The sequence below is a fragment of the Jaculus jaculus genome, chromosome 11, assembly GCF_020740685.1.
Source record: "Jaculus jaculus isolate mJacJac1 chromosome 11, mJacJac1.mat.Y.cur, whole genome shotgun sequence".
Lineage (NCBI taxonomy): Eukaryota > Metazoa > Chordata > Mammalia > Rodentia > Dipodidae > Jaculus > Jaculus jaculus.
Genome location: NC_059112.1, coordinates 84,104,242 through 84,118,852, shown reverse-complemented (window position 1 = coordinate 84,118,852; position 14,611 = coordinate 84,104,242). Strand labels below are relative to the sequence as shown.

The window sequence follows — 14,611 nt, the reverse complement described above, 5'->3', positions numbered from 1 at the left end:
GTGGGAATGCAATCTGGTCCACCCATTGTGCAAACAGTGTGGAGGTTCCTAAAACAGCTAAAGATTGATCTACCATATGACCCAGCTATAGCACTCCTAGGCATATATCCAAAGGACTCATCTCATTTCCTTAGAAGTACATGCTCAACCATGTTTATTGCTGCTCAATCTATAATAGGTGGGATATGGAACCAGCCTAGATGTCCCTCAACAGATGAGTGGATAATGAAGATGTGGCACATTTATACAATGGAATTCTACTCAGCGGTAAAGAAAAATGAAGTTATGAAATTTGCAGAAAAATGGATGGACCTGGAAAGTATTATACTTAGTGAGGTAACCCAGGCCCAGAAAGCAAGTGCCACATATTCTCTCTCATATGTGGATCCTAGCTACAGATGACTCGGCTTCTGCGTGAGACGGAAAATACTTAGTAGCAGAAGCCAGTAAGGTAAAAAGGAGACATAAAGGGTAGAGAAAGGAAGGGAAGAGGATACTTAATAGGTTGATATTGTATATATGTAATTACAATGATTGTAATGGGGAGGTAATATGATGGAGAATGGAATTTCAAATGGGAAAGTGTGGGGGTGGGGAGGGAGGGAATTACCATGGGATATATTTTATAATCATGGAAAATATTAATAAAATTTTTTTTAAGAAAAAGAATATTAAGCTTTCTGGAGAGTGCTTTCATGGTATATGTTCTGGAGTTGTTTCTGAATTATATTGTATATCCTTGTCTCAGTAATTCCAAAAGGCAAAAATACATTGTAATGGAGCATAACAATTTGGAGATGACCAGATATGGACAAAGACATATATACAAGGCTGTGAGTTATATACATTATGGTACTAACATTTAGTTGCCAGTAGAGAAAATTCTCACTGAGGAAAGAATTAAGCAGGAACCTTAGAAAATCACACACACCAATTTTAAATAAATATATACATACACTAATATGGAAATGTCCATGATATATTCAAAGGGAAAAAATACAATAGATTTCATAATGTAGCTAATAATAGAAATACAGTTTTTGTTCATAAAAGACTAAAAAGATATAGTAAATATCCATACAGATATACTCACATTATGTATATATGGTTATTCACACTAGAAACTAGCAGTTGCATCTTAATAATGAAATAATTTTTAAAATATTTATGATTTCCAGAGTATCTAAATTCCTAAGGGTTCAATGAAGTTTTTTTTTTTTTTTTTTTTTTTTTCGATGTAGGGTCTTATTCTAGCCTGGGATGACCTGATGTCACTCTGTGATCCAGGTTGGCCCTGAAAAATACATTTCTCTTCTGTAATTGTGGTAAACAAACAGTTCTGTTTTGTTTTAGTTTTGCCTAATCTGTCAGGACCAATTGTTTCTTAAATATAGTGAGAATGATTTATAAACAAAGTGAAAATAAGGCCAAAAATATAAAACTTGCATTTTTATTGTAAAATCTAACTGATACTGTAATTCTTTGCTGAATTTCTGAAAATGTTTCCACAAATGATTCCTCTCCTTTTGTATTCCCCATGTCCTCATGGGTTGGAAGTTCAGAGTAGCACTGTGTAGTCCTAGAACAATGATTAAAGGCAGACTGTGAGGCCAGGTACTCAGGGAAAGCCCATTCTTAGCTCTCTGTGGATAGTGCCAGTTGTATAAGCTCTCCAGTACTCAGTTTTCTCATGCAAAAATGAGGTAATCACTCTAGAGATGACAGTTCATAATGAAGTTTGCTCTAAAGTTTCATTCTCAAGCCATTATGAAAGGATGCATCTGTCCCTCTATGCTTTCACTACTGGGGTCATATTTTTCCAGCATTTTCAGATTCAGATATTGTCACAGATAAGTTCATAGGGTATCTTAGTGCACCTTGAATTTGTATTTCTCTAATGATTCATGATGTCAAGCATATTCTGTATTTATGTGCCACATGTGTACCAGTCAGTGAAGTATGTTTGTACCCTTTCCGTACTTTCAAATGTGATTTTGAGGGTGCTTATTTTTGAGTTTTGATTTCATTATGGTCAGAGAACATGTTCAGAATAGTTTCAATTTTTTTCCATCTTCCTAAGGTTTGTTTTATGAACAAGATAATTGTTCATATAAGCAACTTTTTCCATGAGCACTTCAGGCAAGTGTGTATTCTGTTGTTGGGAGAAGTGGTGTCAAACACATTAGCAATCTAAAGAAAGTTTGTTCTGGCTACTCTGCCCAGCTGGAGGGGCAGAACTGGAAAATCCAGAGACTGTCAGTCTCTAGTTGTATTGGACTTGGACTGTAGAAGTTTGATGTTTGTTTGATGGTGGTTGAGATTATATTGTTTTAGTCTCTCTTTGCTACACCTTATACCACTTGAAAATGTTTACTCTGTACCTTTATATGTTGAAAGTATTTAAATTGTGTGATTTTAAGGACTCACAGCTAAAAGAAAATCTTAAATCTCAGAAGAAACTTGAGACTTTGGAACTATCTCAAGTTGGTCAAGATTGTGGGGACCTTTGAAAATTGGACTAAATACAGTTTACAATGTGTGATGGTTTTGAATCTGTTGGGGGCCAGGGGCAGAATGTGGTAGTTTGAATAGATGCTTGATACATTCAGAGTTTTATCAGTTTGCAGTTTATATCTGCAGCCACCTGGGTAGAGGAGGTGGATCTTTGGGTCCAGCCCTAAGGTGTGGTGTGGTGGTGGGTTTGAAATTCTAATCTAAAGATATGCAAAGTGCCTAGTTCCACCTGGAGTTCCTGAAGTGCACTGTATAGCTTTGGGCTTTTGGACCTTGTGGCTTCTTTCTCTCTTTGTCCTTGGACCATTGCCATTTCCAAAAGCATTATGGAAACCTTAAAAATTGCCAAATGGATGATGGTAAATCTATTATTTGTAGATATTTGATAGCATAAGTAAAGCCATGTGTATTAGTAATTTTTCTAATCACTATAACCAAATGCCTGACAAGAGGCAAGTTAAGTGAAGAAGGGTTTATTTTGGTTCACAGTTTAAGAGGGTAGAATCCATCAGAGCAGGTAAGGTGAAACAGTGGAAGTGTGTGGCTTATACTTATCACATCTAAGACCCAGAAGCAGAGAGTTCAGGCTAGAATAGAGCCAGGCTATAATACATAAGTTCCCTAGTGACTCACTTCTTCCAGCAAGGCTCAAAGGCTTTTTAACCTTCCCAAAATAGCCCCACCAAGCTAGGACCCAAGCGTTGAAACACATGAGCCTGTGAGGACATTTCACACTCATAATGCCATGTTTTTCAAAACTTACTGTCAGCCGGGCGTGGTGGCGCACGCCTTTAATCCCAGCACTCGGGAGGCAGAGGTAGGAGGATTGCCATGAGTTCAAGGCCACCCTGAGATGACAGAGTTAATTCCAGGTCAGCCTGGACCAGAGTGAGACCCTACCTCAAAAAAAAAAAAAAAAAAACTTACTGTCTTTTCACAAACCTGCAGAGATTTCTAAAAATTATATCCCAACAGTACAGTGGGCAACCACTCATTAATTATTATTTCAGTAAGAGAAAACATATTAACAGTTTAAATTCTGATAATATGGCCCTAATTAAAGAAAAGTATGAGGTAATATGTTTGGGAATATTAACAATATAGTATTTATCATTATTTCTATTATTGTGCCTATTTTAAATATTTACCTACTTTAACTAAACCTTGACATCTCATTAGAGTTTCTAAAAATAGACTTGATATTTAGTTTGTAGAAGAACTATGAACTATCTTAGAAAAACTATTATCTAACTCCTAAGTATAATTGGTATTTTATTGGAAAATAATCAAATATGTTCATAAAGTATATCTTCTTATTGAAAATTGAGTTTGATTCTAATTTACTATTGAAATCTCATTTTAGTATCTTGTTTCTCACTAGAACAATAACTATTCTGTTAAGAGTTCTAACTGCATTTTCTTTTAAATATAGTGCTTTTAGTTTGTGTACACATAATTTGAAAATATTTTAAGGCACCCTTTGAACTAAAAAATTGACACTATTATTTTTTACAAATTCAAAGACTTCTTGCCAAAATCCAGTTTCAGAGGTTTAAAACACTTTATACCAGTAGCTCTATGACTTATTTCTCCAAAGACTTAAAGAGTATATTTTTAGACAAACAAAATTGAACACAGTTGCTCTCTCTCTCTCTCTCTCTCTCTCTCTGCATTCAAAGTGATTCACACTACGCTAAAGTCCTTCCATCTTCTAGCAAATTAACTTTTCAGTCTGAAAATGTCTGCTTGGAGATTTTTAAATTCAGTAAAATATTTGGGATGTTTTTCAAGATCTTGATGTTGGTATTCTGGCCATATCGACCAGTATACTACTTTTAACTTCAACATATTTTATACCACTTTGCCTTATTTTGAAGATGTGCTACTTTGGAAAATAGCATCTAAAGCAATCTTCAGGAAAATCAGTAAAATTCTCAATCTTACAATATTTGATTGATAAAGAAAGATTATCACAAATACACATAAAACCTACCCAGAAGGCTGCCTATTTTCCCATTTTAATCTGAATTGAAAAATTATCTTGTCTTTCAGTGTTCTCTTATAGTTTGGTTTCATAAAGTATTCTCATTTGTGAGTTAAGAATGATCATTTTTATTCTTTTTGTGGCCCTGAATCTCATGAATGTGGAGACTGCTATGGATGTTAGAAGACTGGGCATTTATTCTTGACTTTCTCCTAGTATTGTTCATATCTTTAATATATGAAGTCTGAAGGTCAGCTCCTTCTTGCCATGAAGGATCTGAATGTCCTCATGGAAGCTACTCACCGATTTCTCTGACTGGCCTACATATCCTTCCTCCACATATGCCCGAGAGACTGTCACATCAACAAGTCAGAGAGGGCAAAAATACACACAATATGTAGCTTGTATTTTGTTTAAAAATTTTTGAAGACTTGAGGGAAAATGATAATTCCATTTAAAAGACATAGTTAAGGAAATTTGTAATTTTAATGCTATGAGATTATGAAAAAATCTGCATAAATTCTAGCAATTTTTCCATTGCTTTATCAGAAATGTTAATTCACAATAATGTTAAAGGGAAGACTTCTTCAAAACTTACTTTATAAAGGAAAATTATTCTGAACTATATCACTTAAACAGTAGTTAGAACATAAGAAGTTGTTATTAAAATATATAGAAGCATGCATTGTTTTGCCAGTGAGAACATCTCCCCCAGCATCCCAGCATAAGCACAAATGGAGACACGGGAGAGCAACAGAGTTGTCTCCCAAGTAAGGTCAGTAGGCAACTGGGGTTTCTTTTTTCCCATCAGCCTTAAGGGCAATAACATTTGAAAACACTAAAGAGGAAAAAGTGCTGATCCACTCTTAGTCCATTATTGACACTTGTTAATGTTTGGGGCTCTCCCAAAAAATTAATTATTTTCTTCCTCTACAGTTTATCTATGTTGCCCAGAAACCACTGGCTTCCTGGAATTTTTATTAAGAATTCCACATTCTTGCCATATTCTTCAGATACTGTGGCTGCTGCCAATAAATCCTAATAAATTTTCACTTCTTTTCTTTCAATAATATCCTAGAGAATATGATTCAGGCTCAGATTAATCACGGATCATGTTAATGGCTCCTAGGAGTTTCCTTCCGATAGCCCTTATTATATTAAATCAAAGTTGATAGCATGCTACATCACTGCTCAGCTGGGCTTTCATAGAAGCTCTGGTATTTAACATGATTTATACCTAATATATTTACTTATTATGTGCCTTATTTGTAAAACAGACATCCTTAGAAATGACACCCCTTTAAAATCTATTATATTTTTAAAATATTTTATAGGAAACATTTTATGGAAAAAGTGTCATATTTTTGCTGTAGTCACATAATAGTGAACAGGAACAATTTATTTAACTTACAATCAAAATATTAATATTTTATTATAGTTTCAAAAAGTGTTGTACATAAGTGTGTTTTGCTTATTTAAAAGATAGATTATGTTGCAGTGTTATTAAGAGACTTGCCATATTCTTCTTTTAAGCTTTGTAGCAAAGGGGCTGCTTTGGGGAACCCGTTTGAAGCTCCTGCTGAAGAAATAGCAAGTGTGGCCAGTTTCATTGAAACAAAGCTTGTCACATGCTACCTGCGGATGAGGAAGCCTGACCTCGCCCTCAATCATGCACACAGGTAAAATGAAGCACTGGTGTCTGTGAGTAAGTACCACCTCTTCCATTTCGCTTCACTGTAAAGGTGGAACTCATAAAACAAAGTTATGTACTACTTGATTTTTGTAAAGCTAAGCACACCATGGATTCAAGGAAGGGGGCACCAAAGCAATTATTCATGATGCAAGGGAGAAATAAAAAGGCAAGGAACTGGCAGCAAATTGCTTCAGGAAAAGAAAAAAAAAAGAATGATGTGAATGAAGTAAGTAATGAAAATGATATGAAAATGTACAAAGGGCTTCTAGCCAGGTATAGTGGTACATGCCCTTAATCCCAGAATTCTGGAGGCAGAAGTAAGAATATTGGCTGTGAGATTGAGGCTAGCCTGAGACTACATAGTGAAGGCCAAGTCAGTCTGGGCTTCAGGGATCCCCTACCTCAAAATCTCAAAAGAAAAAACAGGGGGCTTTGAAAATTGTAAAAAAAAAAAAAAAAAAAAAAAGAAGAAGGAGGAGGAAGAAGGAAGAGAAGGGAGAAGAGAAATAGAAAAAAATTCTGACAGTGGAATATCAACCTTGAAATTTCATGGCCTATTAGGTAACAGCATAGATGACTCAAGGCATGTTAGCAATATTTGGATGGCTTTCCAAAGGTGTGAAATATCATTATCTAAGCCTTTAATAATTTCTCTTTAATATTCCTATACTTCCAGAGAGATCTGTGGTATTATGTTACCACATAGCTTCCTAGAATTTCCATAGTTACATGGCCTGTCTTCTCATGTAGTAAAATGTAACTGACCTATATCCTATTTCCTAAAGGTATTGTTCTCATGGTTAATAATCCATTTTAATCTGTAGCAAAGATAAATTGTGTTGTACTTTTCAACTCTTTCTGTCTTTTTTTGATTTCTAAAATATTCTTATTCAATTTATCTGAGAAAGAGAATATAGGTCAATTGCCACTGTAAATGAACTCCAGGAACATGCCTCACTTTGTGCATCTGGATCTACATGGAGACTAAGGCGGGCAGCTTTGCAAACAGGCACCTTTAACTGCTGAGCCATCTCCCCAGCTCTATTTTTTGTATTAATATACATATTTAGCTTTGGTTAACTCTTCCCCTCTTCTTTTTCACTTTGTTGCATCCCATCCTATCTTCACCCTCCCAACCCTGGCATTCCCCTTTTGACTTTCATATCACTTAGGAAATGCTACCTTCCCTACCCTTCTTACTTGAAGCCTCTTTTTTTTCTTTTTCTCCTCACTTGGACTCCTTTCTAGATCTCTCACACTCTCACATAGCATACATGTGTAAAAATTTTAAGCTTGGCTCTGTGCATTAGAGAAAACATACAATCCTTTCCTTTCTATTCCTGGGTTACCTCATATAGTATATTCACATTTTTGTTATCAATATCTCCACTGATGGACATCTGGACTTGAAATTATGAGCTTTAATCCTTGCCTGAATTGAAGCAACTGGGACTTCCATTTTCTAATCTCATATGCTATGGTGGTTTAATGGTAAATGAATGTTCCCCTTAGCCTCAGAGAATTTTTATTAAGTTTAAGCTTCATACTTAAGTCTTAAGGCAGCCTGCTGGAGTAAAGGTATGTCATTGGGGGAGGATCTGAAGACTACCTGGGCAGTGTTTTCAGACCCATTTGGAGTTTGGCTGTTCATATTTGTTGGCTGTTTAGTGGTGTCTCTAGTCTGTAGATTTGTGGAAATGAGCTAGCTTCTTCTGTCATTGATGGTGCTTCCCCTGGATTCTGTAAGTGCCAAAGAATTCCTTTCCTCCCATAATGTCAGGCATTTTTTCTAGCAACGAGAAAATAACTGCAACAGAAAATTGGTAACAACAGTGGGGTCCTTGCCATGATGAGTCTGACCATGTGGGTTTTGATCTTTTGAAGCTTGGTTGTGGGAGGAATGTGGAAGGAATTGGTACTTTGGACTTGGAGAAGCCTCACAGTGCTGTAATTAAAGCTAAATTCAGAGATTATTGTGAACTGTGAAAGCTTTGTTTATAAGCTTTCAAAAGGGAAAGAGAGAACTTTGTTGGAACTGGTCTACTGGCAAAAGGCTAGTTGCATTCAGCACAAGCCCTAAGAGTTTGTACAAGGTTGAATTTAAAAGTAATGGAATGGTGTGTTGGCAAAGGATATAGAAGAAAGATGTATGAAAAATGTTCTGTTTATTATAGGAAAAAATCAAGCCAGTTTGAAGTTACTGGCACAGAGGCTAGTTTTAGGTTACTGAAACTACAGTTATTAAACAGATTACCACCATTAAGGTTGAGCCAACTGCTTTGCACTGGAAAAATGGAAAAGATGCCTGAGGGTTAAATCTGCCCATGGAAGGCTCAAATGAGTGAGAATACAAATTATTTTGCAAAGAGGTGGCTTAAAGAAAGAAGTCTAAAGAAATAACCTGCTCTTTAAGGTCAAGGTATATTCCCTATGGATTTATAAATTTGGCTATGCCTCATACCTGATACTGGGACAAAAAGTGCAATATGCTATTTTTAAAAATATTTTTATTTTAAAGATGGCGGCATAGGTACCACGCCAAAGAGGCTAGGGGGGAAAAAAACCAAAAAAATTCAGCAAAATACACACTTTTACTAAAAAGTGAGGTGTATAGGAAATTGAGGCGGCAGCGGAGAAGTAGAAGAGTTATAGAGCATCCAGAGCCTGCACAGGCGGGAAAAGTGGCTCCGGCAGCTTGGCCAACCGCCGCAGCCGCGGCGCAGCAGAAAGCCGCCAGACTCTCGGCTCGAGCCGCAGGAAAAGCCAGGTGCGGGATTTTCCCCTCACACCGCGCTCTCCGCAACTCGGGAAACGTGAGGGGAGAGCGGCAGCGAGCCGCGGAGGAGAAGACCGCGAGGTAGAAGAACACGTGGAGCAGCGAGACAACCAGAGCAGCCGGGGCTCCCTCCCCTCCCCCACCGCCTAAGCCCAGCTCCAGCGAACAGAGCAGAGGCCCGGGACCTGGCCACGCCAACTTGGGCTGACAACGGGACCCAAGCAGGAGCAGAGTTCGGGAGCAACATCAGCGGCTCCAGCAACAGCGGACCCAGGAGCGGCAGATCCCACAGCAGTGGCTTCGGGGTGAGCAGCGGCGGTGGACATGGCAGCGGCAGCTTCAGCAGCGGTGGTGGCTCCAGCGGTGGCAGCTACAGCAGCAGCAGAGGCAGCAGCAGCAGCTCCGTTTGCCCCGTAGGAAAAGCAAGTGCCCAGCTCCAGAAATCAGAACAGCAGCGCGACGACCCAGGCAGCAACTTGACTGAGACCAAAATCACCCAAGGTAACTGGGATTGCACCAGGGAAGGGTCTCACTTGGTCACAAGCTGACTTGGATCCCTCAACAGACTAGAAATCTAAACCTCTTTGTTGATAGAGGATCTGGTCATTATAATAACTACTCTTGCATACATACTGGGGGCTGTTTTTGATTGAATGTGTACAGTGTTTAGTTAAATTTTAGAATCTACCTGTATTTTATTCCACTCAGCCTGCTTGAATACTCCTATAGCAGGGAAACTCAACCCCTAAGAACATCTTTGTAGATACTCTGAGAGTCTTAAGAGCCACACCTAATACCTTAAGGTCCTAACCTGAAAATATATTACATCAAATCAATTGATACAGCTAAGAATACACAGCTAGCTAGAAAATCCAAGCATTAACTTATCCAAGATGCAAAAATATATACATTATAACACAAGAAACACTAAAAAGCAAGACAATATAAATCCACCTAAAAGAATTAATGCATCAGAAATGTCCTCCAGTGAGAAAGAGTTAGAGGAAATGCCTGAGAAAGAGTTCAAAAGAATAATTATAAATATGTTCAAAGAGGTCAAAGAACACATGAAAACAATCAAAGAAGAAATCAAAGAGGAAATCAAAGAGGAAATCAAAGGAATCAAAGAAGAGGCAGGACACCAATTTAATGAAATAAAGAAGGCAATACAAGACATAAATAGGGAAATAGAAATAATAAAGAAAAACCAGTCAGAATTACTATCAATGAAGAACACAGATAATGAAATAAAAAACTCTGTAGAAAATCTCACCAGTAGGATGGGTGAGGGAGAGGACAGAATATCTAAGCTAGAAGACCAGGTGGCAGACCTAATGTAGTCCAACAAAGAGAAAGACAAACTTATAGAAAAGTATGAGTGGGAATTTCAAGATATTCGGGACACTATGAAAAGATCCAATATAAGAATTCAGGGCATAGTAGAAGGAGAAGAACTCCACTCCAGAGGCATAGTAGGCATCTTCAACAAAATCATAGAGGAAAATTTCCCCCAAATTGGGAAAGAGGTGCCAATACAGATACAGGAAGCCTTTAGAACCCCAGCCAGACAAAACCCAGAAAGAACCTCTCCTCGCCATATTATAATCAAACTTTCAAACACACATACCAAAGAAAAAATATTGAAAGCAGTTAGAGAGAAAAATCAAGTTACCTACAAAAGCAAGCCCATCAGGATTACAGCAGATTATTCAACACAAACTTTTAAAGCCAGAAGGGCTTGGAGTGACATATTCCAAGTTCTGAAAGATAACAACTGTCAACCAAGGTTACTTTATCCTGCAAAGTTATCCTTTCAAATAGATGGAGAAATAAAGACATTCCATGACAAAAGCAGGTTAAAGGAGTATTTGAAGACAAAACCAGCTCTACAGAAAATACTTGATAGAATCCTCCATGCTGAACAAAAGGAAAAGCACACATATAAGGAACCTAGAAAAAACAAGCTATACTCAAATACCAGTTAACAGAAGAGAGCACAGGTAGAACCAGTAACACACACACACACACACACACACAAAAATGGCAAACATAAATACACACCTTTCAATAATATCTCTTAATATCAACGGTCTCAATGCCACAACAAAAAGACATAGATTTGCAGACTGGGTCAAAAAGCAGGATCCTACAATTTGTTGTCTCCAAGAAACTCACCTTTCTACAAAGGATAGACATTTTCTTAGGGTGAAAGGTTGGAAAATGGTGTTTTAAGCAAATGGGCCTAGAAAACAAGCAGGGGTTGCTATCCTAATATCGGACAGGGTAGACTTTAGTCCAACATTACTCAAGAAAGATAAGGAAGGTCACTTTATATTGATTAAGGGCACACTCCAACAGGAGGACATTACAATCCTAAACATATATGCACCTAACATGGGGGCTCCCAAATTCGTCAAACAAACACTATTAGAACTAAGGTCACAGATAACTCCAAACACAGTGGTGGTGGGTGACTTTAAAACCCCACTCTCATCAATTGACAGGTCATCCAGGGAAAGAATAAACAGAGAGGCATCAGGACTAAATGAGGTCATAGAAGGAATGGACCTAACTGATATATACAGGACATTTCGTCCAAAGGCTGCAGAATATACATTCTTTTCAGCAGCACATGGAACAGTCTCTAAAATAGACCACATATTAGGACACAAAGCAAATCTTAACAAATTCAGGAAAATTGAAATAATTCCTTGCATTCTATCTGACCACAATGGAATTAAACTACAAATCAGTAGCAAGAAAGGCTATAAAGCATACACAAAATCATGGAAACTAAACAATACACTACTAAATGATGAGTGGGTCAATGAAGAAATCAAAAAGGAAATCAAAAAATTTATAGAGTCAAATGATAATGAGAACACAACATACCAAAATCTCTGGGACACAATGAAGGCAGTTCTAAGAGGTAAATTTATAGCCTTAAGTGCCTATTTTAAGAAATTAGAAAGGTTGCAAGTAAACGACCTAATGCTTCGCCTTAAAGCCTTGGAAAAAAAAGAACAAGGCAAACCAAAAATCAGTAGACGGGAAGAAATAATAAAGATTAGGGCAGAAATTAATGAAATAGAAACAAAAAGAACAATGCAAAGAATTAATGAAACAAAGAGTTGGTTCTTTGAAAGGATAAACAAGATTGATAAACCCTTAGCAAATCTGACCAAAAGAAAGAGAGAAGAGACACAAATTAATAAAATCAGAGATGAACAAGATAACATCACAACAGATTCCAGAGAAAATCAAAAAATCATAGGGACATACTATAAAAGCATATACTCCACAAAGTATGAAAATCTGAAAGAAATGGATGATTTCCTTGATCTCTATGACCTACCTAAATTAAATCAAAATGAGATTAATCACTTAAATAGACCTATAACAAACATGGAGATCTGAACAGTTATCAATAATCTCCCAACTAAAAAAAGCCCAGGCCCGGATGGATTCACTGCTGAATTTTACCAGACTTTTAAGGAAGAGCTAACACCATTGCTTCTTAAGCTTTTCCAAGAAATAGAAAAAGAAGGAATTCTACCAAACTCCTTCTATGAGGCCAGCATCACCCTGATACCAAAACCAGGCAAAGATAGAACAAAAAAAGAAAATTACAGACCAATCTCCCTCATGAACATAGATGCAAAAATTCTCAACAAAATATTGGCAAACAGAATACAAGAGTATATCAAAAACATCATTCACCCTGACCAAGTAGGCTTTATCCCAGAGATGCAGGGATGGTTCAACATACACAAATCTATAAATGTAATACATTACATAAATGGGTTGAAGGACAAATATCACATGATCATCTCATTAGATGCAGAGAAAGCATTTAACAAAATCCAACATCCCTTCATGATAAAAGTCCTACAGAGACTGGGAATAGAAGGAACATATCTCAATATAATAAAGGCTATTTATGACAAGCCTACAGCCAACATATTACTAAATGAGGAAAAACTGGAAGCTTTTCCACTAAAATCAAGAACAAGACAAGGGTGTCCACTGTCCCCACTTTTATTTAATATAGTTTTGGAAGTCTTAGCCATAGCAATAAGGCAAGAGACACACATAAAAGGGATACAAATTGGAAAGGAAGAGATCAAGTTATCGTTATTTGCAGATGACATGATTCTATACATAAAGGACCCTAAAGACTCTACTAGCAAACTGTTAGAGCTGATAAAAACCTACAGCCATGTAGCAGGATACAAAATAAATACACAGAAATCAGTAGCCTTCATATATGCTAACAACAAACACACAGAGGATGAAATCAGAGAATCACTCCCATTCAAAATTGCATCAAAAAAAATAAAGTACCTTGGAATAAACCTAACCAAGGAAGTAAAGAATCTATACAATGAGAACTTTAAAACACTCAAGCGAGAAATTGCAGAAGACACTAGAAAGTAGAGAAACATCCCTTGTTCCTGGATTGGAAGAATCAATATCGTGAAAATGGCAATCTTACCTAAAGCAATCTACACATTTAATGCAATCCCTATCAAAATTCCAAAGGCTTTCTTCATGGAAATAGAAAAAACAATCCAAAAATTCATTTGGAATCACAAAAAACCTCGAATATCTAAAATAATACTGAGCAACAAAAAAGAGGCTGGTGGTATCACCATACCTGATTTTAACGTATAGTACAGAGCCATAGTAACAAAATCAGCATGGTACTGGCACAAAAACAGACATGTAGATCAGTGGAACAGAATAGAGGACCCAGATGTAAGCCCAAGTAGCTATAGCCACCTGATATTCGATAAAAATGCCAAAAATACTCGTTGAGAAGAGACAGCCTCTTCAGCAAATGGTGTTTTGAAAACTGGATAAATATCTGCAGAAGGATGAAAATAGATTCTTCTCTCTCGCCATGCACAAGAATTAAGTACAAATGGATTAAAGACCTTAACATCAGACCGGAAACTCTGAAACTGCTAGAGGAAAAAGTAGGGGAAACCCTTCAACATATTGGTCTTGGCAAAGACTTTCTGAATACAACCCCAATTGCTCAGGCAATAAAACCACAGATTAACCACTGGGACCTAATGAAATTACAAAGATTTTGCACTGCAAAGGACACAGTGAAAAAAGCAAAGAGGCAACCTACAGAATGGGAAAAAATCTTCGCCAGCTATCTATCTGATAGAGGATTAATATCTAGGATATACAAAGAACTCAAAAAGTTAAATAATATGGAATCAAACAAGCCAATCAAAAAATGGGCTATGGAGCTAAATAGAGAGTTCTCAAAGGAAGAAATACGAATGGCATATAAGCATCTAAAAAAATGTTCTACGTCACTAGTCATCAGGGAAATGCAGATTAAAACTACATTGAGATTCCATCTCACTCCTGTCAGATTGGCCACCATCATGAAAACAAATGATCATAAATGTTGGCGGGGATGTGGAAAAAAAGGAACCCTTATGCACTGCTGGTGGGAATGCAATCTGGTCCAGCCATTGTGGAAACAATGTGGAGGTTCCTAAAACAGCTAGAGATTGATCTACCATATGACCCAGCTATAGCGCTCCTAGGCATATATCCAAAGGACTCATCTCATTTCCTTAGAAGTACATGCTCAACCATGTTTATTGCTGCTCAATTTATA

General features: G+C 37.1%; 1 protein-coding gene across 2 annotated transcripts in view; it reads left to right on the top strand.

The window, feature by feature from the left end:
- The window catches only part of Spata16 (spermatogenesis associated 16), a 333,223-nt gene that overhangs the window by 102,087 nt on the left and 216,525 nt on the right, over window positions 1-14,611 (top strand). For both annotated transcript variants that reach the window (XM_004652337.2, XM_045130002.1), the window contains one exon: window positions 6,032-6,177. In XM_004652337.2, the coding sequence (XP_004652394.1) occupies window positions 6,032-6,177 (146 nt within the window). The remainder of the gene's footprint in view (window positions 1-6,031; window positions 6,178-14,611) is intronic.